The sequence below is a fragment of the Muntiacus reevesi genome, chromosome 2 (assembly GCF_963930625.1).
Source record: "Muntiacus reevesi chromosome 2, mMunRee1.1, whole genome shotgun sequence".
Lineage (NCBI taxonomy): Eukaryota > Metazoa > Chordata > Mammalia > Artiodactyla > Cervidae > Muntiacus > Muntiacus reevesi.
Window position 1 is genome coordinate 160,802,349 of NC_089250.1, and position 26,265 is coordinate 160,828,613.

Genomic DNA, 26,265 nt, shown 5'->3' on the forward strand with positions numbered 1-26,265 from the left:
TCTATGGTCTTTAATGCTCTTTGTAAAATGCAAATAAAGATCAGAATTCATTTTAACTGCATTTTCCTTACTGAACTGTTTCTTTTAATGAGACACAGCTCCAAAGCTGGACTTCTCGGGGCCTAGGTTCCAATATAAGCATCCTGAAACCTTGAAGAATACAAGAAGAACGACCTCCTCTTGGCAATATTCTGGAAGCCTCGAATAGGCTGGAAGCCAGTTAACCATCAAGACAGTGTCAGGGTAGCTGACTGAACCCCCTTCCAGAGGTGACTTTTCAGTCCCCAGGCAGGCCTGGAATCCCTCAAAAGAGCTGCCACCCACCCCGCCAAAGAAGTTCTTGGCTGACATGGTGCCTAATCTCTGCTTAAATCCAATTATTGAAACAGATGAAAAGAAGCGCCACACTTGGCGCACAGGGACGTGGGCATTGGAACATTTGTGGAAAACACTGGGTCCCTTATCCACATGCTCGGAGGGTTTGGGCATTTTCCAAACCTGTATCGATGCCAATGATTTCTTACTCTTTTCCTGGGGAGCAAGGAACAAGCAGGCTGTGCAAACTAGCCGTAACAGGCCAGAGACTGCCATCCGTAGAGACGCCTGCTGAGAAGCTTAGGCCCGGGGCTGCTGTCTGGGAAGTCTGGTTTGGGGGTTGCTCCTACCATTCCCAGAACTGATGAGTGACTGTGCCTGAACTATTCATACATGAAGTGGGGTTCACATTGAACACCTGTTTCCTTGTGAGAGGCTGGAATTTTGGTATGCGTTGGGCAGGACGTGCCTCTGTGACCAGCCCTCAATAAAAGCCTTGCGTCTCTAATGAGCTTCCCCAATGGACAACATTTCACATGTGCTGTCACTGCGTGTCACTGGAGAAGCCAAGTGCATCCTACGTGACTCCACTAGGAGATGATTCTTGGAAGCCTGGACCTAGTCTCCTCCAGCTACCACCCCGTGCCTTTCCTCTTAGCTGTTTGGCTTGGATCCTCCAGCAATAATAAATTACAGCCTTGAGCACAGCTCTGTGCTGAATCCTGTGAGCCCCCACACAAGTCATTGAACCTGGGGTGGTCTTGGAGATGCTGTCTACATCAGGGTGATATCATTAGTTTATTATAAAAGAGAGACGTGGAAGTTACTTACATGATGAAATATTTCAGTGGAATGGGCAGATGCCATTTCAATAGTGATTTATTTCAGTCTACAGGCTTCCCAGGTGGCGCCAGTGATAAAGAACCCACCTGCCAATGCAGGAGGCACAAGAGACATGGGTTCAATCCCCGGGTCAGGAAGATCCCCTGGGGGAGGACATGGCAACCCACTCCAGTATTCTTTCCTGGAGAATCCCACGGACAGAGGAAACTGGTGGACTGCAGTCCAAAGGGTCCCAGAGAGTCAGATGGGACTTAGCACGTACTTTTAAAGAATGTCACCACGTCTAAATGAAAAATAATCTTTGTTGACTAGAACTACTTTGGTGCCTCCATATTCTGGGAGAAGAAATTTATCTCCAACTTTCTTAGTAACTGACTGAATCTCTCTACCCCTTCCCTTAGAACCCTACTGTTGCTTGCAATACTTTTCCTTGCAATTTTTTTTTGGAAGCATAATGCTGCCACTGGTTAGTTTCTGCTGCACTCTTTTTAACTAATACTTGGACAAAGAAGGAAAGAAACTTCCTAAATGCCTGTCCTGCCATGACTCCAGCCACTATAGTTTAGTTCATTCTCTCCACAAGGCTACTCTTATCTATAACATTAGCATAAAGATTTTTCTTGGTCCAACCCTTATTAAGACAAACACAGAGGAAAGTAAGATTAGCTCCATTTGATCACTAAGAAAACAAGCCCAGAGAAGACTGATTTAACAGTTATGAGGGGCAAAGCTAGGATTAGAACTCAAGTTTGTGTTGCCACACCCAGTGTGATAACTTTTGGTTATCACCAAAAGTTGGGGTGCCTCTCCTCTCTCCACCCTCTGCTTCTTCCTCTTGACTGTGGAGAACCTGTCTGGCAGGTCTGACCACACCAGGAAGTAAAAGAGGAGGGAGAAAATTCCAATCACACTTTACAGAGACAACCTCTGCACTCGCTAGCCTGTGTCCCTCTTCCCTCCCGGTATATACCACCATCTCCTTCCAGTCCTTTGTTTCGGTATCTACTTGTCATCATCTCATCCTCATTTATTTTCTGAATGCCTCCAGAATGTGCTAGAGATGAAGGTGACACCCATGGGCCTTGGCCACAGGGGGCTGTCCCTAACTCTCTTAGAGGAAGTACTTAAGGTGCTCAGAGCAGAGCCACCTGAACAGGGCAAGGAGAGGCTGTGCTCTCATCCTGCCCCACCTCTGAGGCTTTTTTCTCTTTCCACAAGTTGGCCTCTCTAGGTCTGAAGTCCCAGAAGCATCTGGTCATGTGTCCCCTCTCTTCTGCTTTCTCGCCTGCTGTGAGATGGTCACAGATAAGAACTGTGCTCTTCCATCTCCCCAGCCTTTAGTCCACGTCACAGTCTGTTTTGTAGATGCTAGCGCACTGAGCAAAGGAAATCAAGTCTTACTGATTCTGCATTCTTGTTAATTTAATGGAAACTGGTTACCCAAATACCATACCAGTTAGTGTGGTAATACTGGTTAGCCCAAATACCACACAAAATTATTATGTATTTTGGGCTAACTGTGTCTTTAAGATTCAGCAAAGTGGTGAAGTGGAAAAGACAGGATATCTGGGGTCTAAAGATTTAACAAATTTTCTTATTTTTTTTCTATTTACCGTGTTTCACCAAGTCTAGAAATGCCATCAATGATTAAGCACATCATTTTATGTACCATTAAGAAGAAAAACACTTCCAGTTATAATTATAGGATGTGTCCCAAATTCAGAGATTTAAAAATTTGAACTCCTGGATGTAAAGAAATATAGCATTTTTAAAATTGTGAAATAAAAGCAATAACATGAGAAAAAAATTGCCATAGTCTTAGCTACCTAAAGAAAACCACTTTTACTAACATTTTAATTTTTTTCTATATTTTTAGTTATGGACCTTTGCTGTTGTTTAGTCACCCAGTCGTGTCCGACTCTCTGCAACCCCTTGGACTGCAGCATGCCAGGCCTCCCTGTCCCTCATCATCTCCCAGAGTTTGCCCAAGTTCATGTTTATTGCATCAGTAATGCTGCCCAGCCATCTTATCCTCTGACACCCTCTTATCCTTCTGCCCTCAATCTTTCCCAGCAACAGGGACTTTTCCAATGAGTCGTCTGTTCAAATCAAATGACCAAAATACTGGAGCTTCAGCTTCAGCATCAGTCCTTGCAGTGAATATTCAGGGTTGACCTCCCTTAAGATTGAATGGTTTAATCTCCTTGCTGTTCAAGGAACTTTCAGGAGTCTTCTCCAGCACCACAGTTTGAAGGCATCAATTCTTTGGCGTTCAGCCTTCTTTACAGTCCAGCTCTTATAACCATACGTAACCACTGGGAAGACCATAGCCTTGACTATATGGATCTTTGTCAGCAGAGTAATGTCTCTGCTTTTCAACACACTGTCTAGGTTTGTCATCACTTTCCTGCCAAGAAACAAAGCCTTCTGATTTCATGGTTGCAGTCACCTTCCGCAGTGATTTTGGAGTCCAAGAAGTGGAAATCTGTCACTGCTTCCACCTTTTCCCCTTCTATCTGCCATGCAGTAATGGGGCCAGATGCCATGATCTTAGTTGCTTTAATATTTAGACTTAAGCTGGCTCTTTCACTCTTCTTCACCCTCGTCAAGAGGCTCTTTAGTTCCTCTTTGCTTTCTGCCATTAGAGTGGAATCATCCGCATATCTGAGGTTGTTGATGTTTCTCCCACCTATCTTGATTCCATCTTATAACTCATCCAGCTCAGCATTTCTCACGGTGTGCTCAGCGTATAGGTTAAATGTACAGGGTGACAGCAGACAGCCCTGTCGTACTACTTTCTCGATCTTGAACCAATCAGTTGTTCCACACAGGGTTCTAGCTGTTGCTTCTTGACCTGCACATGGACCTTACAGATAGCATATTTAAAGCCTTTATGTACTAAATATACTAATTTATAAATATTTGTAAATATATATATTTATGCACTATACCCCTACCTGCCTCCTGAGAAACCTGTATGCCGGTCAAGAAGCAACAGTTAGAACCAGACACGGAACAACAGACTGGTTCAAATTTGGGAAAAGAGTACATCAAGGCTGTATGTTGTCACCCTGCTTATTTAACTTATATGCAAAGTACACCATGCAAAATGCAGGGCTAGATGAATCACAAGCTGGAATCAAGGTTGCTGGGAGAAATATCAACAACCTCAGATAGCAGATGATATCACTCTAATGGCAGAAAGCAAACAGGCACTAAAGAGCCTCTTTATGAAGGTGAAAGAGGAGAGTGAAAAAACTGGCTTAAAACTCAACATTCAAAAAACTAAGATCATAGCATTCAGTCCCATCACTTCATGGCAAATAGATGGGGAAAAAGTGGAAACAGGGGCAGATTTTATTTTCTTGGGCTCCAAAATAACTATGGATGGTGACTGTAGCCACAAAATTAAAGACACTTGCTCCTTGGAGGAAAAGCTTTGATAAACCTAGATAGTATGGTAAAAACAAAGACATCACTTTGCCCTCCAAAGTCCATATAGTCAAAGCTATGGTTTTTCCATAAGGAGGAGAAGGGGACGACAGAGGATGAGATGGTTGGATGGCATCACTGACTAAATGGACATGAGATAGTAAAGGACAGGGAAGCCTGGCACGCTACAGTCCATGGGATTGCAAAGAGTTGGACAGGACTTAATGACCGAACAACATTTCTAAATATTTATATTTGTATTTTTATTATACACTCTACAGCCCCAAACCTTCCTTCACACTATCCCCACAGCCCCCATGCTCCTCCTCTAAGGAAACAATTGTCAGCACTTGGGTGTGCATCCCTCCTATCCTATACATGTTATATACATACACAAGTACACACAGAACTTAAGAATTTTACCAGGCAGATACCTTACCACTGAGCCACCTGGGAAACTAGCAGCACTATAATGATAACGTTTATGGGATTATAATGAGTTAGTACAAATATGTCCACCTCACTTTCCTTCATAGCTTCATAGCATTCTGTTATGCACCACTGTTTTGATTGGCTAATTTTCACATTTGATTTTGAAGCCCAAGAAAAGAAAATCTGTCATTGTTTCCACTTTTCCCCCATCTATTCGTCATGAAGTGATGGGACATTTATAATACTTTATTTCTGTTTATTTTTTTCCGCCGGGCTTCACTGGCATGTGGATCTTAGTTTCCTGGGATGGAACCCTCGGCCCCTGCAATGGAAGCACAGAGTCTTTGCCATTGGACCACCAGGGAACTCCCTGTAATTCTTTATTTCTTAAGTTGGGTGGTAGTCATAAGTTTTTCTTAGATTGGTATGTATGTATGAAATATTTCATATTAAAAATTTTTTGAAAAGATCAAATGAGATGAAGAGTGAATTGTTTGCCTATAGACTCCAAGGGCTTCCCAGGTGATGCCAAGTGATAAAGAATCTGCCTGCTAATGCATCTCAATGCATGAGATGCAAGAGACTCAAGTTGGATCCTTGGGTTAGGAAGATCCCCTGGAGGAGGAAATGGTAGCAACCGACTCCAGTATTCTTGCCTGGGAAACCCCATGGACAGAGGAGCTGAGCAGGCTACAGTCCATGTAAAGGCAGAGAGTCTGACATGACTGAGCGCAGGCATACAGGCTAGACTAGACTCTAAGCATCCTTCCCCGATGAGTTTTGTGTGATTCGGGTTTGGAGACACAGAGGATTCAGAAGGAAGGATCCTGGAGCCACCCAAAGAGTCTGGCTTCTTCCTATCGTTCAGATCTTTGTTCAAATATCCCTGAGGGAAGCCTTCCTTAACACCCGTTTCAGATCACCGCATGCCCATTCAGCTCTTTGACAAACAGCACTATTGTACTGCAAGAGGCTTATCACTCCGGGCTGTTTTAGTACGTCCCCTACTGGAATACTCTGTCTTGGTCAACCCTGTATTTCCAAAGCCAGTTTAAATTCTCAATTATTTTTTTTGTTTGGGGATGGCTGGATGAATAAGCCAGTGAATGAATGGGGAGACCTTCCCTCCAACCTCAGGATACCTCTTTGGAGCCAGGCCAGAGGGCAGAGATAGAATGAGGAAAGCTTGAGGGGAAGAGTGAAGATTAGGGTGGGTTGAGGATAAAAGTGAAAGGGGAGAGTGGAAAAGTTGGCTTAAAACTCAACATTTAGAAAACTAAGATCATGGCGTCTGGTCCCATCACTTCATGGCATATAGATGGGGAAACAGTGACAGACTTTATTTTTTGGGGTTCCAAAATCACTGCAGATGGTGACTGCAGCCATGAAATTAAAAGATGCTTGCTCCTTGGAAGAAAAGTTATGACCAACCTAGACAGCATATTAAAAAGCAGAGACATTACTTTGCCAACAAAGGTCTGTCTAGTCAAAGCTATGGTTTTTCCAGTAGTCATGTATGGATGTGAGAGTCGTACTATAAAAAAAGCTGAGCACCAAAGAACTGATGTTTTTGAACTGTGGAGTTGGAGAAGACTCTTGAGAGTCCCTTAAACTACAAGGAGATCCAACCAGTCCATCCTAAAGGAAATTAGCCCTGAATATTCATTGGAAGGACTGATGCTGAAGCTGAAACTCCAATCCTTTGGCCACCTGATGCGAAGAACTGACTCACTGGAAAAGACCCTCATCCTAGCAAAGACTGACGGCGGGAGGAAAAGGGGACGACAGAGGATGAGATGGTTGGATGGCATCACCGATTCAATGGACATGAGTTTGAGTAAACTCCGGGAGTTGGTGATGGACAGGGAGGCCTGGCGTGCTGCAGTCCATGGGGTTGCAGAGTCGGACACGTCTGAGCAACTGAACCGAACTGAACTGAGGAGGCGGAGGATGAAGATCTGGACGACAGACAGGAGACAGGACTCGAGGGTGAGGCGCCTGGGGCGAAAGTGAGTGGAGAGGCAGGAAGTCCGGGAGAGCGGGTCCGGGAGTAGGTGTCTTCAGGGCGGGGGAGCGGGTCCTGGAGGAGGAAGGGTGTTTTCAGGGCGGGGGGCGGGGCCCGGAGGGTGGGGCCTGCGAGCGGGTGGGGCCCCTGGGTGGTGGGTCAAGGAAGAGGGGCGGGGCCTGGGTAAGGGGCGGGGCCTAGGGGCTGGGAGCTGGGTTCCGCGCTCTGAGGCGGCGGCGGCTGCGACGGAAAATGGCTGCTACAGAGGCTGCGGACACTCAGCTGATGCTCGGAGTCGGACTGATCGGTGAGGACACAGGCGCCCTGCCCCGCAGGCCCGTACCCAGTTACTTCTCCGCCTGGGCCCCGGGCGACCCCTCCTCCCGCGGCCCGCAGCACAGCCAGCGGCGGGGAGGGCGCGGCCCCCTCCAAGTTGGGCCTGGGCTAGGGGCTGTGGGCCCGACCTCCTTGGCGCAGGGGCCGGGCTTGCAGCCCTGGACCGGTGCGCCCGCGGCCTTGTTTTGGGGCCTGCCCGGGCTGGGAGGCAGGGCGGGGGGACCCCGGAGACCTCCAGGATTCTATGAGGGGAGTCCTCCTGGACGGTCCGGGCTGCAGACGAGCCCGGACGTGAAAGCTGACCGAGCTGCTCAGGCGAGGCCCCGGTGAGGGCGAGGGCAGCTTGCAGGCCGCACGTCTGTGAGGCTGCAGGACCGGGGTCCCTCTGAGCCAGGCAGAAGACCGGCGCTAGCCCGGCGCCCGGCTGACCCCGGTCATGTGATCGAGCTGGTTCCAGACGCGATGGCCTGCTACAGGCCCGGGGTGCTGCGCGTTCTGCATCGATTGTTTCCCGTCTGACTCTCACCTCGGCTCCAGGGGGTCTGGCTAATGTTTGATGCCCACTTCACGGAGCAGATGGAAGCCAAGGGTTTCATTTGTGCAAGAAGGCACACTAGGAAGTGGTGGATCCAGGATGGGGACCCTTGCAGTCCAGCCCCAGAGCCCCACCTCATACCAGGGGAGAATGCCTGCATCCGAAGAGGGAGGTCTTGCATGTAACATGTAATATCATCATAGTGGGTGGAATCCCAGTTTCTTTTGAGTAAATCAATGGATAAGGAAGTGCGTTAGGATCTTTGGGCTGCAGGAAATGCATGCCCGAGACTTGTGCAATGGTTTTGAAGCAACGTCCAGCCGACAGCGACAGTGAGCACGGGGTTGGTTTAGGGGAATGTCTGTCGGTTCCCTGCATGCCATTGTACTTTGAAAAAATATTCTCTAGAGATTTTCATATATGCCTAAACCCTAGTGCACAAGCATATTGCTTGGATTTAGCAAAACTGGTGGAAATGTGGCTAAAGGTTGCTGATTATTTTCACTGTCTCAAAGGAGTGTATTTATCTGGGAGCAGATTCTGTGTTCATTTCTAATGTGATTTTAAAACTGGTTCAAAACAAAACCTAAGTACCTAAGACATCTTCCACTCCAGTGTTCTTGGGCTTCCCTTGTGGCTCAGCTGGCAAAGAATCAGCCCGCCATGCGGAAGATCCGGGTTCGATGCCTGGGTTGGGAAGATTCCCCTGGAGAAGGGAAAGGCTACCCACTCCAGTATTCTGGCCTGGAGAATTCCATGGACTGTGCAGTCCATGGAGTGGCAAAGAGTCACCCACGACTGAGCGATCTTTGTTGTTCATCTGGTATCAGCAAAGAAAAAGATGACTTACTGCATTTTCAATTCATTAAAAAAAATATTTCATGTTGACATGAATTTAAAAGGGATTGGCTTAAAAAATAATGGGGGTGAGTGGAGCTCCTTCCCCTGATGACTGGAGGAAGACCAGGTGTTGATAATTGCTGAAGCTGAGTGATGAAGGTTCATTTTCTCATTCTCTTATTTTTTTTTATATACTTGACATTTTCATAATAAAAGTTTTTTTTTTTTTTTAAGTCTGTAGATTAAAAACTGAATTTTTACTGGTGTATGTTCAGTTACTGTTTCTCTAAATTTTAGGCTGTTTTTTGTCTGGAGTTGTTTTTGTTAGCAAATTGCTCCTGTTTTGTTACTGAGGTGTTGACTTTGGTGGTGAAACTTCATGTATGATTGTTTAACCATTATTATTAAAATTTTAAATATAGACTTCATACTATCAGTGATAGCATGATATGACAGAGATTTCCCCATTTTCTTAATTTCCAGTTTTCAACAAACACTTTCTATGTATTTATTAAACATACTTCCAACTAGATCGTAAGATAAACTTATAGTTTATGAGAATTTGTATGGGAGGAGATAGGGAAGACCCTACCAAACCTCTAAAGCTACGTTTTCATTCATGAATTGTTAGAAAAGCTTCTTACTCAGGTGGCCTAAAATTCGAGATCAGGAGAGCTAGGTAATGGGACCAGGAGAGGTAGGTGAGAACTGGGGGTTGGGCGTGGGGGATCTCACATGCTCTGGGTTTCTTTGTAAAATGGGGTGTTGAAACTGATTCCACGAAGTGCTTCTAAGTAACCAATCAATTCACTTCCTTGCCGCTGTTTGACATTCTCACAGTGACCATCTTTCCACCGTAGAAAAGGACACAAATGGAGAAGTTCTGTGGGTATGGTGTTACCCTTCCACCACAGCTACTTTAAGGAATCTGCTGCTGAGAAAATGCTGCCTTACAGATGAAAACAAACTGCTCCATCCCTTTGTCTTTGGTCAGTACAGAAGAGCATGGTTTTATATCACGACAGTTGAAGTTCCAGATTCTTCCATTTTGAAAAAGGTATGACTGTAGGAGGGTCAACAAAATGGAGAAATAGTTTAAGTGATGTAAGATTATTCCAATAACCCTTAGCTTTAGACTTCCTCATTCATAATATGTTTTGGGAAAATATTAAATATATTATTTTAATTGGAAATGTTCTCTTTCACATTTCACTCTCAGTCATTATATTGATTGGTATATATTGTTTGATTGACCCGCGGTTGGTATACAGATGCTTTTCCCAGGTTACACTTGGATGGAGTAGAAATGTAGAAAGGTTTTCAAAGCCTTGACTTTGATTAATAGTGGGAAGAAATATTCTTCCATAATTAAAAACTATTTTAAAGGATATAATTATCCTGGTTAAGAAAACTCTTTTAGTGGTTTATGTTTGATAAGGGTATGTTAAGAATAGAAAGGATAACTAAGGAAATTTTGTGTGTTCAGTAGACTTTGTGTATGTGTTATTTGATATGGACACCATCAAGGTGACAGGCTAAAAGCCAGTAAGTATGTGGTCATTTTGGACTTTCCTAGTCCCACATAACCAGTAGGTTTTTTCAGAGAAAAGAGTATTAGTACGGAGTGGCTGAGCCCCTGGTCGGTTTCTGGGGCTATTTCTGTAGTTAGTCACCAGATGGTGTGAAGCATGTTCAGGATACCAGCTTTAATGTAAGGAATTACGTTTAAAGTAACAGGAAGGCAACAGTTTAGAAACTATAAGAGGTTTAAGACAAAACAGAGATTAATAATTAGAGAATGTAAATTGTAAAAAGATAGTAATGGAAATAATAGGTATATGATGATCGGAAATTTGTATGTATAGTAATAGAGGCATATAAATAAATGAAGGTTATAACAATGCCCTTTAACCTATATAATATCCTACAGAGAATTGAATATTTGGGGAACAGTATGATTTTTACTGAAACATATATATGTTGTTTTCCATCCTTCTATTTCATTAATGAAAAATAGTCACTAAGTGGTAGGTCTGATATAGCATTCCTAATTCTGCTTTGATGAGGATAGGGGGTTTTAAATAAAAACTCACATTTCTGATATTTGAAATATTTTTATGTTTTTGAGGAAAAGAATTCTAACTAAAAGGAAATTAAATATATGTATATATAATTTTTATGTATATATATATATACACTCACACAAAATATTTTTTATGTGTGTATATATATTTATAAATAATATACACATAAAAGTATAAAGAGGCAAGTGAGGACTTGTTACATTTTGGTCTTTTTTTTTTAATGCTGGTTTGTCTTATACAAGAGACTTGTTAGGATGTAGTAATAAAGATTAATTCTATTAAAGTGTCTTTAAAGAGTGTACTTTTTTTTGTTTGTTTTGGACAGGTGACTCATTTTTCTATTGTTCTGACCGCCAAAGATTTTAATCCAGAGAAATATGCCGCCTTCACTAGGATATTGTGTAGGTCTGTATGAAAACTGTATTAAATGCTAATATACAAAAATGAGGATCTTACTCAATAGTCATGTAGCAGATTTCTACATGAGGAAGCATATTTCAGCCTTCTGTTTGGACATTGTTTTATAAAGAGGAATTTTGTCTTACTTCCATGGTACTGCTCCTGTTATCAGGGAAAACGATAGATGGGGAGAGAAAAGGCAGTTTACGCACAACTCTTGTAGGTGCTGGGTATTTTGAGTCACTTGCCACTTTTGGTATTTTACTTCTGCTCATTTCCAAGCTGGAACTTTCCTTAGGATGGGATTGGTGAGCTGGCTCATTTGTGTCAGTCTGTGTGTGGGAGTCATTTGGGGAAGGCTAATAGGCATTTTGATTTATGCTTAAGGACAGGAAAATATTTCTTAGCTGGAATGCTGAGGAGCTGAGAAACTGATGAACTGGTTAATCATGATTCAAGTAGACTCCTTCAGTTTCACAACTGTTAAAAAAAATTAACCTAAAGTATACTAGTTTGCTTTCTTGCCTTGATAAGTGTATCTAGCGAAATTAATGAAATCTCTCTTATATGTGAGAGACATTATCTTTTTCTTTAAATAAGACTTTTGCAGGGTTTTGCGTTTGGCTTTTTTTTTCCCCTAATATTGTCACTAGATAGAATTGTAATTATCAGTGTTATGTATTACCCTCAGATTTACATCCAATATGTAGATTTTTATAGGGGCGGGATAAGAGACATTGTTTTTGTTTTTCACACTATAAGCCTGATAAATGGTTGCATTTTTGCCATTTTTATATATGTATACACACACATACACACAGTGTAAGAATACCATCTCATGACCTAAATGTTACAGTTAGGTTATATTTTGACAAAGTGAAGTTTTACTGTTTTTGCAGTCAGCTATGATAAGAAAAACTTCTTGCTCTCCATGAGATAAATTCCAGGAGTGTGGCTTGCTGTGGAATATACACAGTTGTCTGCAAATAAGGCACTGACACAAAGGGAGATTATTACTGTTAGAAGGGTCACTATCCAGAAGCCATGAACTAAAGACACTGCAGAGGTGTTTTTGAACAAACAGTGGACTCCCATTTCATTTGATTGAGTCAAGGTTAGGTTACTCAGTTGAATTCACTGGGAAATATTCTGGGCCTCCAAAGGCCAGGTAGCTTTAGAATATACTTCCTGCCATGGAGGAAGCCCAGAGGGTTTCTCAGCTTATGCAGTGCTATGACATTGTCACACTCTGAATTCTCTCCTCCTGTCACAGTTACAAGAGGAATGAGGACTCAAGCCAGTGCCAACCACTCCCTCTGCCTGCTCCCCCTTAACACCCTCAAGTGTTTGCCCTGGCACCCACATGCTGTCTGCATGCACACTCGTTCTCCCCACGAACACATGTGCCTCTTTACACACACAGAGATGAACACTTTTTCACTTTCCCTTTTTTATTTTACTAAGGTATAGTTGATTTACAATGTTGTATTAGTTAGAAAAGCACTTTTTGATGGCGGGAAGGTGCCCTTCACAGCACGCTGCACACAGTGGCCGGGAAGTCCCCACATGGCTGGGTCCAGTCCCTCTGTGGGATCTGGGCCCACTGCCATGACCCCTTTTTATAATTTTAAATTAATTTTTTTAATGAAATTTTATTTTATTTTTTAAATATGTAATCATTTTAATGGTGCCGTTTGGTTTTCTGCTCTGCTTTGGTGGTGGTAATGTAAAAAGAAATAGTAAAAAGAAATGCAAATAACACCAAAGGGTGTATGGTGTACAGTGAAGCCTAAGTCCCCGTTTTCCCCAGTTCCCAGTCTCCAGTTCTTCCTCCCGACCCCTGCACCCCAGGGCAGCCTTCCTTATGTCTTACTGGAGCTGTTTTCTTCATCTATACGCATTGGATGAGTTCATGGGGTTGACTGTTTTCTATACATGACAGTTCACCATATTCATTATCCTCTGCCTCTTTTTCCCCAGTGTGTGCACAAAAATAATTTAAAAACACTGACAGTTGATGAAATTTAATAAGCAGTTAAATCCCATGCTTTTTTCACTTAATTTACAATAAATATAGTTTTCAAGTGATCTGTCTTAAACAGTTATTTTATGTTCATCCCAATTTTTTACCCCTTCAGCTACTAAAATACCCAAGTAGACCCAGACCTGCTTCTGTAGAATTCACGTTTAGTTTCTCACAGGAAGAGATTGCAGGGGAGGGGACTGATTTCACATGTGAGCTGTAAATGTAGCCGGCTTCCTGTCCGCATTTTCTGAACCTTTTTAATTTAATGAATGTATCTAGTGTGTATTTATCACCAGAAATTTAGAGGAGTTTGATTTCTTAATTATCTAAATATAGCTACCTCTGAGAACTCCAATAGTAAATATATGTTCTGCAACTAATTGCTGCTTTCTCTGTGGACAGTGCATAAACTCCTTTCTTACGAAAGGAAATCTAGCAATAAAACAGTTGCTGTGCCCAACGACACCACCTGTGAATGTAAGACATGAAAACAGATAAGGATACAGTATTCTTGAGAACAGTGGGGCCTCAGGAAGTCCTTAGTTCATTCTCCTGCCTAACTGGACCTCAGCTGGCCTCCCCAGATGTAACGAGAGCTGACTGCACAGAACTGTTGAAGGTTTCTCCAGTGGTGGTTTTATTTTCCAAGTACATTTATAGAAGTAACCGTGTCATGAAAAGATGCAGGCATTCAGAAGTGTGGTAGCAAGTTGGCTCAGGTTCTCTAGAACGTACCCATGCCTGGCCTTGGTGCGTTACTCCAGGTGGTCCATGCTAACTAGAAGCACGCTTGCTTTTTGTCCTTTTTCACAGAATGTACCTGAAGCACGGGAGCCCAGTTAAGATGATGGAGAGCTACATCGCAGTTCTCACGAAGGGGATATGCCAGAGTGAAGAAAATGGCTCTTTCCTTAGCAAGGACTTTGATGCCCGAAAGGCATACCTTGCAGGTTCCATCAAAGGTAAAAAAAAAAGAAAAAAAAAGATGCAAAAAAGAAACAAAAATCCATCCCAACAACAACAAAACCCCAAGCCAAGGACAGTTTGCATTAGACTGTTATTTCCTCTTTCCATATATTTTCATCTACATGATATTTGTTTCCTGTGCGGGAAGGTAGTTCTCCATTTCCTTATGTGGTTAGAACTCTGTCAGGAAAGCAGACTTGTGTGGTGTTTCTTTCCATATGATTCCAACTGTCTGTAGAGAGTTTTTTCATCGGTGTGCTGAAGTTCGAAGGTCGAAGTCTCCACTGACTTCCATCGTTTTCCTTTCCTTAGATCTTAGCAGTGACCTCTTCCTCGGGGGGAGCTAAAGCCCCTTGCCCCAGTTCCTAGTCTAACTCCCTGCCTGTCTTTCCTTGCTGGAACATCCAGCTGAGCCGAGAGTTTGTGTCCTTAACAAGGAAAGAAAGGATTCCACAGGCTATGCTGGCCTTCATTCTCATCCCCGATCCCACTGTGTCATATGGTTTCTAAGCATCCCTGCTGAGGTGTTAGGTGTTTGTTCAGCTGTCTCACAAGGGCTTGTGCAGTGATGTGTATGTAGGTTTGAGGAGTCAGTGAACCTTTTTTCTTAAACTTAGGTTTTCACAACCCCAAAGATGGTGATTCCCTTCATATAATTCCGCTTTCTTGTGAATCTGGCTTCACCTCTGCACCCAGCCTCCAGTCCCTTGTGGGAGTGGGTGTAGCTACCATAACACCCATCCTGGGGAGCAAATGTATGGAGTGATACGCCCATCCACCAACTAAGGTGCTTCTGTACTTATAATATTTACCGAAATTTATTCTCTGTATTGAAAATAATTAAGCATTCATGTGATAAGAATTATTTCTGATAAAAACTTGATTTCCTTATATAATGTTTAATGCACTCACAATTTCTTTTGTTTTAAGACATTGTTTCTCAGTTTGGAATGGAAACTGTTATCTTACACACAGCACTGATGCTAAAGAAAAGAATTGTCGTCTATCACCCCAAAATAGAAGCTGTCCAGGAGTTTACCAGGTATGATCTCTTATCATTAAAAAGTGTAAACTTTGTCGGCAGCCACTTTGGGGTCCTCTGTGTCACTGGACCCTGTTGCTTTGCACATTGGTATAAATAAGACGTGTTAGCTTAGGGGTGAAATACCATTTGGTTTAGATTTAGTATTCAAGGTCACTGAGTTTGAACAGATTCTTCTTTAAATTTTGAAATATGAATATTTTGGAGCAGGAATATTTTGTTTTGCAGACAAAATATTTTGCAGAAGTTTGCAGACATTCCCTTGCCAGAGAGTAGATATCAGCCTTGTAGCCACATGCTTTCTGTCCCAGTTACTCAACTGCCATGGGTTGCACAAAAGCAGCCATGGACAGCACATGCGTAAATGAATGAGCACGACTGTGTTCTGGTAAAACCTACGTGCAAAGAAGGGCAGCATACTCATGGGCCATAGTTGCCCGACCCCTGTTTTTGGCAAGTTGTTCTTCCATTCTGTTTTATCACAGACTCTTATTTATATAGTAAATATAGATTCATTTGTTTTCTTTGCCAAATCTAACTTAGATTTGTTGTTAGATTCTTTTGTAAAAGCAGAGGAGCTAGCATTTATGCTATTCACTGTATGTGAGGCATTGTGTAAGTCACTTAGATGTATTGGACTTACGAGAAGAACCCTGGGAGGAGGTGTGACTGCCCTGTTTGTAGATAAGCAGATGGAGGCTAAGTGGTTAGATACTGAGAAGGAAAAAGGCTTGCTAGGCAGAAAAACCTGCAGTAAAGTCCTGGGAGATGACTTCTTAGCCTTGTGACCACATAAAAGATATGGAATGTTTCTACACCTCAGTTTCTTTATCTGTGAAATGAAGCTGGTAATACCCACCTCATAAGCTTGGTTTAAGGATTAGAAATAATTTGTGTAACATGCTCAGCACATGCCTTGCTCATAGTGTGCTCTCTAGAAATGATTACGGTTGTTAGGATGGTGATTGCCTCAGGTCACAGGAATGGGACCAGAACTGTTACCCTACTCTCACTCCCAAATTCTGTGTTTCTCCACCCATTTTCCCTCTTCCTCTACATTTATGCTTCTGAAACCTGAGTGTCCTCAGGTTCTGAGATATCTAGTAGGCCACCAGAGGGTTCACAAAACCACAGGTGCATTCAACACATACTTCTTGAATGAAGTGGTTGTTTCACTGGAAGTTTTTTAAGAAAACTTATTTTCATATAAAAACAAACACAAAGTAGTTTGCAGGTTTGGCTTGAATTTAAAATATGAAATGGGAGGCTTCAAAAATTTCTTGCTTGCAGGGCCCACTTTGGATTTTACCCCCAGACCACCTCTGTGGTGGTCTACAGAGAGGGGCACTGGGAAGAGCACTTTATTATTGTTGTTGTTGTTATTGTTTCAGCTGCCCTGTGAGGCATGTGGGATACTCCCTAAGCAGGGGTGGAACCCGAACCTCCTGCAGTGGAAGGCAGAGTCTTAACCACTGGACCATGGGGGAAGACTTTAAAAGCATCATTCCTTTCCACCGTGGAGATCTTTTGAAACTAATGCCTTCAGTTTTTTGTAGCTAATCTAACCCAAAAAGTGGTGTTTAAAACACCTGGGCCTCCCTGGTGGTTCAGTGGTAAAGAATCCACGTGCCAATACAGGAGACTCGGGCATTCGATCCCTGGATCGGGAAGATCCCCTGGAGAAGGAAGTGGCAACCCACTCCAGTTTTCTTACCTGGGAAATCCCATGGACAGAGGAGCCTAGCGGGCTACAGTTCACGGGGTCACAAAGAGTCAGACATGACTGAGCAACTAAACAGCAAAACACTACATCACTTTACTCTGAAGCCCGGAAGTGTCGGCACAGTGAGTTTGTTCTCCTTCTGCATCTGGAAGCCAGTTTCCTCCCCCAGAAGAAGAGGGAACAGGACGGGCGGAGTCTCAGGGGTGGGCTGGCAACCATCTGTGTTCTCACTTTGACTGCCCAGGACTCTGCCTGCCCTGGTATGGCATCGACAGGACTGGACAATACTTCACTCCTACGTGCACCTGGATGCCGATGAACTGGAAGCCCTACAGATGTGCCCAGGTAGGCAGCAGGCTCCCAGAGGAGAGAAGCTCAGCTTTAACCAGGGTGGTGGTTTGTTTGGGGGGAGGGGAGGGGTGGATTTTTTTTGTTTGTTTTTATTTTAGAGCATTCCTAAGGGGAAAGTTGGGCTTTCCTGGCAGCTCAGATAGTAAAAATCCGCCTGCAATGTGGGAGACCTGGGTTCAATCCCTGGGTTGGGAAGATTCCCTAGAGGAAGGCATGGCAACCCGCTGCAGGGTTCTTGCCTGGAGAAGCCCCATGGACCAAGGAGCCTGGCGGGCTGCGCTCCATGGGGCTGCAGAGTTGGATGCGACTGAGCGACGAAGCACTGCACAGCAAGGAGAACGTTGATTATTTATTACTTCTTTGATAAATGCAGCCGGTTTTTTTTCCCTTAAAAAGTTTTTAATTAAAAAAATTTGTACACCTAAAACTAATACAACATTGTAAATCAACTATGATAAAAATTATAAAATAAAAAAAATTGTTATAAAATACACAATATCATCTAAAAGTTACCACCTTTTTCATTTTCCTTTTTATGGAGTGGGGCATGTTTCAAGGCTTGTGGGATCTTAGTTCCCTGACCAGGGATCTAACCTGTACCCCCTGCAGTAGAAGCATAGACTTAGCCACTGGACTACCAAGGTAGTCTCCTCCCATGGTATCTTTTTATGAAGAGACATCTTAATGTGTTGGGATGTTTTTAGACTTACGATTTTATCTTTTATATTTTGTTTAAGAAAATTTCAATCCCAAAGGCAGAAAGATATTCTCCTATATTTTTTTGTAAAAATTTATAAAGTTTTTTCTTCCCTATTTAAGCCTTTAATCTACCTGGAATTACTATTTTTGTAGGTAGGGTGTGAGTTCCGCTATTTCAGTTTTTCCAATCTGGATAGCAACTTGGCTTAGGAACACTTACTGAATAGTGTCCTCTCTCTCCAGGAACCTGCAGTATCTTTTTTTTTTTTAATATTTGATATATGATTTTATATATCATAGAAATGATTTTATGAATCATATTTGATATATGATTTTGGTCATCATACATCACATTTTCTTATGCCTGAGGGAATCTTTGTCTGGGTGCTCTGTGGTAAGTTTGCTTTTGTTACTGCCATTGTTTTTTAAAATGTCCTCACTTGGTAAAGTAAAATTGGTCCCAAAAAAACCAGTTTTTTTTAATTGTATTTCTCTGTGAAACCTAAAAAATCAGGGAACCTTGTTTAACACCAGTTCCAAAAGTCTCCTAATTCTTTTTTATTTATTTTCGGCTGTACTAGATCTTCACTGCTGCACCCAGGCTTTATCTAGTTGCAGCGAGAGGGGTTTACTCTCCAGTTGCTTTACGCAGGCTTCTCATTGCAGTGCTTTGTCTGGTGCTTCTTTTGTTGCAGCTCATGGGCTTGAGGGCACACAGGCTTCAGTGGTTGCGGCCCACGGGCTTAGTTGCCCCATGGCACGTGGAATCTTCCTGGAGTAGGGGTCAAACCCACGTCCCTTGCATTGGCAGGTGGATTCCTAACCACTGGACCACCACGGACGTCCAGTCTGCTGATTCTTGAGTTACTTTGATTCCTATAGTGTTTATTGTATCTGATCTAAAGTTGGTGACGATGATGCTATTTCTTCCATGCTATCCCTGAGGAACCTGAGTGTTTGGCTGTGACTTCTTGGCGACAGAGACCTGGGAGGGGACAGTGGTCAAGAGAATCCTTGCGTTTTCTCTGACATTCTCTTTTAAAGACTTTATTTTTTATTTGGCTGCATAGTATGACCTGGGAGATCTTAGTTCCCCAACCAAGGATTGAACCCGGGACCCAGCAGAGAAAGCACCAAGTCCTCACCACTGGACCACCAGGGAATTCCCTCCTGTCATTCTTCACCCAAATAGCGACAAGTGAAGAGCTGATGCTACTTCAGCGTTCTTCCTTGACTTAAAATCTAATTTGGGGACATTCTGAGGGGTGTGTGAGTTTCTTCAGACAGTTGGCGATAATGTCACCTTAAGAAATACCACAGATACAGCTTAAATGCCCTGGATAAGTAACTCAGAGAAGAAAAGCAGCTGATGAGCTCTTAGACTCACTCCCGTTTTGGTATGTTCACAGTGTGATTTCCTCCTTCTCCAGTAACGCTGGTCCTCCCTGTAACACAGGTTACATCGCTGGATTTGTGGACTTGGAGGTGAGCAATAGATCAGACCTGTACGATGTGTTTGTGAATCTGGCAGACAGTGAGATCACCATTGCCCCCCTCGCAAAAGGTTAGTTCTCTGTTCCGCTCTGATTTTCACACTGGATGTAAGCCAAGCAGTTGTATTTTTTAGGCTGATTCTCAGTATTTAAATACTAAATACTCACCTGTTGTGCTGGAGGGATTTTTCTGTGCCTGGAACACAGCACTCTGTATTCTAGTTGCCCTAACCGTTAAGGACACATGTGAGTGCTTATGTTGTATGGTGTGTGTATATATATATATATAAGTGAGATCAATGGTCTATTCATCTTGTTTCTCCAGTTTTCTGTTTAAACAAGATGTATTTGTTATCTATTGCTGCATAACAGATTACTGCTAAACTTTGTGATTTATAACACCAAATACTTATTATCTCAAAGTTTTGATGGGCAAGAATTTAGGAGGGACTTAGCTAGGAGGTTCTGGCTCAGGGTCTCTCATGAGGTTTTAATCAAGATATTGGCAGGGCTGCAGTCAAATGAAAGCTCAACTGGGGCGAAGAGGATCCCTTCCAAGCTTGCTCACACGGCTGTGGACAGGCGGCCTCACCACAGGGGCCTTTCCCTGGGACACCGTGAGTGTTCTCAGCACGTGACTGCTGGTCACCCCAACAGTAATTCAAGACAGAGGGGGCCACAGGGTCTTCTGTGACCTAGTCTGGGAAGTCACATACCGTCACTTCCTCCGTATTCTATTTGTTAAAGCAGGTCATTAAGGGAAAAGAATTTAGACTCCACCTCATGAAGGACAAAGTATCAAAGAGTGTGCAGACATCTGTGACTACACAAGGGTTGAGTATGGCTCCTGTGTGGAAAATCTTTCTGAACAATGTCTCAGTAAACACCAGGGAATGAATATTCTTGGGGGCTAAAGACCAAGAAAGGATGTGCTGGTGTCATAGGGTCACCTGTGGAAACTGTAAATCATACTAAATTACAGCTGCATGAAGAAGAAAAGATTTGGGTTTTATACATTTTGAGCCCAGGACATTGTGAAGTCTTGGCTTTAGATGAGAATTACTGATAACAACTTTTGTGTTATCATTTATCTTTCTCCGAAAATTGGGAGCAGCTGAATGCTATCCATAGAGGGATATTTGTTAGGTAGGTTCTGATTATATGAGGTTTTATCTAGCAACCTCCAATTAATAGAACTAAAACTCGCTTTAGTTCACTTGGAAATTACAAGCATAGTACATATTCATGGTGAAAAATTCAAAATAATGGTATCAGGTCTTTAGGAGATGTTGCCTTTTGTAAAGCCAGAGTGGTAGAAATCTAGCTGTGGCCAGGGCCACTGAAACCGCTAAAGCGTTTGGACCAGAAAGCGTGGCCGCTCCCTGCTGTCCGCTGCAGCTCTGAGTCAATAAAATGGGCTTATCCCAGTGGAATCTGTCCCTTTCGAGTGTTAAAACAGAAATCTCTGTTAACCTTCTTGCTGCAGAAAATAGCAGTGTAGATATTGGGTTGGCTAAAAAGTTCGTCACAGAAAAATCTGAACGAACTTTGTGGTCAGCCCATAATTACTGTAACCTAGGTTGCTGCCTTGGCTCATTCCTAATGGCCTTTACACTGTGATTGTTGAGATGCTTCTGCAGAACTGACAGGAAGCACTGCTTCCACAGTATTCCTGCCAGAAAGAAAAACGTGAATTCCAACCTGTGAAACCATGGACAGGAACGTCAGGCTCTTGGCTTACAATCACAACCTACACATAGTCAGTTTTTATTAGTTTTTTGTCTAGAAAGAAAAATAAAAATTCTTATCAGAATTTTGGTTTGGCGTTGGTATATTTTTACTTTGGACATGAAGTATATAAATCATGATCATGCCTTAGCTCCTGTTGTGTTGTCCTATTTGTGTGTAGTCAGTTCAGTCACTCAGTCACGTCCGACTCTTTACGACCCCATGGACTGCAGGACATCAGGCCTCCCTGTTCATCACCAACTCCCGGAGCTTACTCAAACTCATGTCCATTGAGTCCGTGATGCCATCCAGCCATCTCATCTATGTGTAGTAACAGGATGGAGATGTGGGGGCTTGTCAAATTTTTTTTCAGAATCCCCTCTGTACAGTCACTTGGATTGTCATGTAGATGATTATTTTTCATTTTGTAAATGTCTAAATATTCACATAACATATTCTTCTTGATTTCACCAGAGGCCATGACAATGGGCAAACTGCATAAAGAAGTTGGTCAGTTAATTGTCCAGTCGGCAGAAGATCCGGAGAAGTCAGACAGCCAAGTTATACAGGTAATGCCTTCATCTTCCCACCGACGGGGTCCCGAAAAGGCATCTTTTGGCAGCAGCAGGTTATCTGCTGTCCACGTGAAGAGTGAAGTGACTGGAGAGGCCCACGGGCAGCGCTCAGAGGAGGTCTTCAGGATGGGCCTGATGAAGATGAGCCAGTCAGTTACCAGGCTCCAGGGAGAGACAGAGACGGGGGCTGGTGCCAAAATCCAGCAGTTACTGTGGAGGATATAACCGCACTTGGTGAGAGGGGATAGGTTTGGTGGGCACTCACCATCTGCGCCTTTCTCTTCAATGCTGGTGGCCCGCCCAGCTGTGGCCTGGAGGGGTGGATGGGTTTTGTCCTGAGAACTCAGGCTCTTGAGACTCTCCTCCTGGACAGATGGTCATTACCCACCCGTTCCACCATCACCATTAGAGTGAAAGCAGTGTTGGTGAAATGTATAAATTTGAGTTTTGAATTACGGTGTTTTTCATGGACTAAAAGTGATCCATAGACGGCTCAGTATGATGTATGACGTAGTGCCTGGTGTGTAGTCAGAATTCAGAAATATCCGAATGAATTAATGATGTCAGCAGACCAGGAAAGAGATATGACTTTAATGCGAGCCCTGCTGAGTCCTCAGCCACCCGAAGGGAGTGTCAGTCAGTGAAGGGGAAGGAAAGCCTGTGTGGCGGGTGCCGGGCTGCTCATCCCAGGCAGGAGGGGACTCTGGGAAGAGATTTGTTCTAAGAACAATAGCAGGTTCCTCCAAAAGCCAAACACAGCATTAATATAGATTTGGTAATTCTATATTAAAAATTGAAAACAGGAACTCAAATAGATATTTATGTACCCATGTCCATAGTAGCGTTATTCACAATGGCCAAAAGGTGAAAACAACCCAGATGTTCATCAGCGGATAGATGGATAAACAAAATGTGGTGTGTACATACGGTGGAATATTACTCAGCCTTAGAATGAAGTGCTGACGTGTGCTATAGCATGTATGAACCTTGAAAACGTTATGCGGAGTGAAATACGCCAGTCACAAAAGGACAAATGTTTTGATTCCACTAGTACCTGTTAATAGAATAGGCCAGTTTGTAGAGGCAGAAGTCACCATTGTACTAATGGTGATTGCCAAGGTCTACGGGGGTGGGTGGGGAGTTATTATTTAATGTGTACAGAGTTTTGGTTTAGAATGATGAAAAAGTTCTGGGAATGGGTAGTGGTGATGGCAGCACAACGTGATGAAAGTACTTAAAACGCCACTGAGTTGTGCACTTACAAAAAAAAGGGTTAAAATATTCCCCCCACCCCTACCACTGCTGCTGCGCAAAGTTAGCTGTGACATTTATTTTTTGTTGTTTTAAAATTGTTTCATTTTTTATAATTTATAAATAAAATTAGTCTGATAAACTTAAAAAATAGCAGGAAAATTTCTGGAGAGCTATTCAAATTTTTGGACACTAGAGTATTGTATATTTTCCTGTTCTGTTAAAGGATATCTCCCTAAAAACAAAAGAAATCTTCACCAACCTGGCTCCATTCTCAGAAGTTTCGGATGATGGAGAAAAGCGAGTGCTCAATTATGAGGCACTAAAGCAAAGACGGTTTCCGCCTGCCACAGAAAACTTCCTCTACCATCTAGCCGCCGCGGAGCAAATGCTGAAAATCTGACGGTGGGCAGAATGTATCACTGATGACTGATCTAAAGCCCTAGCACCACGATTATCCATTAACTATGTAAAATACTGGAAATAACCAAGAAAATGTTATATTTTTAATGTTTTATTTGAAAGCATTGTAATTTGACCTGAAAAAGCACTGAAACACACATGAAAACACTTCTGATTTCCTCCTATCTGATTAATTTCATGCCTACTCTCAATGTTTACAAAGTGCTATAACCACCTATGTAACTTTATAAAAGCCCGACATCCCTGGGTAAGAGCAGAGCAGCTCTATCAAGTTCTCCTGCAAATCGCAGCAAATCTGAAGGCCTTCATTATTATAAGTTCCAGTTTATCTCATTGTGTAACCACAAACTAATGGTTTATTTTCAGAAAGCTGCCTGAAATTTTGCTTTGAATTCTTCTAGGAAGAACTTTCATTCCTCATGAGGAACTCTACTTTCTGAGCCAAATTACTAAGTTCTCTGCAGAACTGTCTAGAAGATCATTCAAAAGACCCTGCAGTTGCACTTTCTTGTAAAAGAATTTTTTTTTCTTAGCCTTTGAATATTTTGCCTGTATTACAAGGGTTTTGCCTAGATTTTATACTTGAGTAAGCAACTTTAATAATCCATATTTATACTGTCTCAGAGGTAAGCATTTGGCAAATTTAAGCCATGAGTACTCTTTAATTAACCTACTTGCTAGCAATATTCTTTTGAAAAAAAGGAGGCTAGTCCTTATGTAGTAGCATAAGAGAAGAAGCCCATTTGGAATATAAATGTCTGTCTGACTGAAACAGCAACCTTATATAATTGGTGAGGGACTGTGAGAATTAACTTCTTGTAAAGGCCAAAACCAGAGGATGTCTTCAAACGTCAGTAAAAATAATTTGGCCACATATGAAGGTATCCATTCTTGTTTAGTTAGGTACCTTTTTCATAATTGGAGACCTAAAAATTGCAAAATAAGCATGGGGGTCTAAATTACATTCTTGTTATATGTATTCATATTAATTATGACAGGTTATTTTTTTCACTCAGTACTCTTGTCCTCAGAAATCTTAACCAGAAAAATGTTTGCAGAAAAACTTGTATTTATTGGATCTTTCATTTATCCTGGGTGGTAGACATTTGTTAAGGAAAAAATTTTAAAACAGCCCCTTCTTGGGTGGGGCAGGGGAGGATTTGAAGTGAAATGATGTTTACTGGGGCAAACAATTGAAAATTAAATCTGCACTTTATGAAAATGAATACTAACGTCTTTTTCACCCTCATTTCTTTTTTTGTATTACTGTATTAGCTCATGATCAAAGCTGTTGAAATAACAAATTTATGATACAGAAATAAAGTGAAATATTTTGATATTCAGCACTTTTAGGCATAAATTGTGCCCTTTCTCCCCACTCCAGCCAAACGAAAGGAAAAAACCCTCTCTGTCAAATGTAGACCCCTGGGGGATTATCCAAAGACCTATATGAATATTCAAGCAGTCTGGCTTCTTCCACCCCTGGCTTGGCCCTTCTTTCCTTACCGGGTCCTCCTCCACGCCCCTCTCCTGGAGCTGACTCTAAGGTCCAAGTGTCATCTTCAAAAAGATGTCCTCACATTACTACTGTATCATCAATCAGGGGCTAAATCTTCACTTGGGGCCTTTGCACATTTGTCATTTTGTTTAGTAGAAACTTGTGGCTACATGGAGCTGACTGGTAGATCATTTTGACTGGTTTTGTCCTTTTAGGCTGTGGTGAAACACCTTTTACCAAATTTGGAGATAACTGTCATTTTGTGACCTAGGGAAAACTGAAAGCCACAGGTGCATTGTGTTTTTTTTAAGATTTATTTTTTTGGCTGTGGTGAGTCTTCATTACTGCATGCAGGCTTTCTCCAGTTGCGGTGAGCGGTGGCTACTCTTCATTGCAGCGTGAGGGCTTCTCACTGCGGTGACTTCTTGTTGTGGAGCATGGGCTTGTAGGCTCACAGCCTTCAGTAGTTTCAGTTTCAGGGCTCGAGAGCACAGGCTCAGTAGTTGTGCAGCGCAGGCCTAGTTGCTTCACAGCCTGTGGGATCTTCCCAGACCAGAGATCAAACCCGTGGCCCTAGCACTGCAAGACAGATTCTTAACCACTGGACCCCCAGGGAAGCCCCACAGGCGCGTTCTGAGATGACTTGGGGCAGGGTGTGTTAGAAACACCCTCCACCCAGTACACAAACGTGAGTGCCTACTCTGCACTGTGCACTGTGCATCGTATCCTGGGGCTTCCTTGATGCCCAGGACAATGGTTCTCACTCTCAAGATGCACCATCTGTGGGGGCATAGGGTCAGCAAACAGGCCATGGCATGGCCGTGTGGCAAACGCTAGGCGAGACATGAGCGCTGTGGGAACACACTGCAGTGGCACCTAATTCAGTCCTGCGAATCCTGGAAGGCTCCCTGGAGAAAAGTGATTGACGTCCAGGTCAGACTTGAAGCCCAGGGAGAGGTTAATCTGGAACAGAGGGAACAGCGTGTGGGAAGGCTCAGAGACACTGATGGACGTCAGTCCGGAGTGAGGAGCGGGAGTGGCAAGAGAGGAATAAAGTCTTCTACCTGCCGTGGCAAGGAATTTGGACTTGATCCTGGTGTACTGGGAGGCCATTTAAGGCTTTTAAGCAGGTGTGGTTTAGAAGAGCAGGCTAGAAATGGATTGATGAGCAGTACCAGCAGGGGATGCTGTTGGACTGCGCCGGGGTGGTGGCGGACAGAGGGCTGCCGGGTCTACTGAATGGGGCGGGGGGCGGAGGGCAGTAAGGAT

General features: G+C 43.0%; 1 protein-coding gene and 1 pseudogene across 2 annotated transcripts; one reads left to right on the forward strand and one right to left on the reverse strand.

Moving 5' to 3' along the window:
- Positions 1-1,398: 1,398 nt before the first annotated feature.
- On the reverse strand, positions 1,399-1,702 carry LOC136157298 (10 kDa heat shock protein, mitochondrial pseudogene; annotated as a pseudogene).
- Positions 1,703-7,229: 5,527 nt separating this feature from the next.
- Positions 7,230-24,844, forward strand: DENND10 (DENN domain containing 10). Of its 2 annotated transcripts, XM_065923421.1 has the most exons (9): positions 7,230-7,334; positions 9,599-9,795; positions 11,148-11,227; positions 14,061-14,209; positions 15,144-15,255; positions 17,223-17,323; positions 19,485-19,592; positions 21,724-21,818; positions 23,302-24,844. In XM_065923421.1, the coding sequence occupies exons 1-9, from the start codon at positions 7,280-7,282 to the stop codon at positions 23,476-23,478; spliced, it is 1,074 nt and encodes a 357-aa protein (XP_065779493.1). In that variant the 5' UTR covers positions 7,230-7,279; the 3' UTR covers positions 23,479-24,844. The 2 variants fall into 2 exon arrangements, with proteins under 2 accessions (XP_065779493.1, XP_065779494.1); XM_065923422.1 differs by lacking the exons at positions 7,230-7,334; positions 11,148-11,227 and having other exon boundaries at positions 9,659-9,795.
- The last annotated feature ends 1,421 nt before the right edge of the window (positions 24,845-26,265 follow it).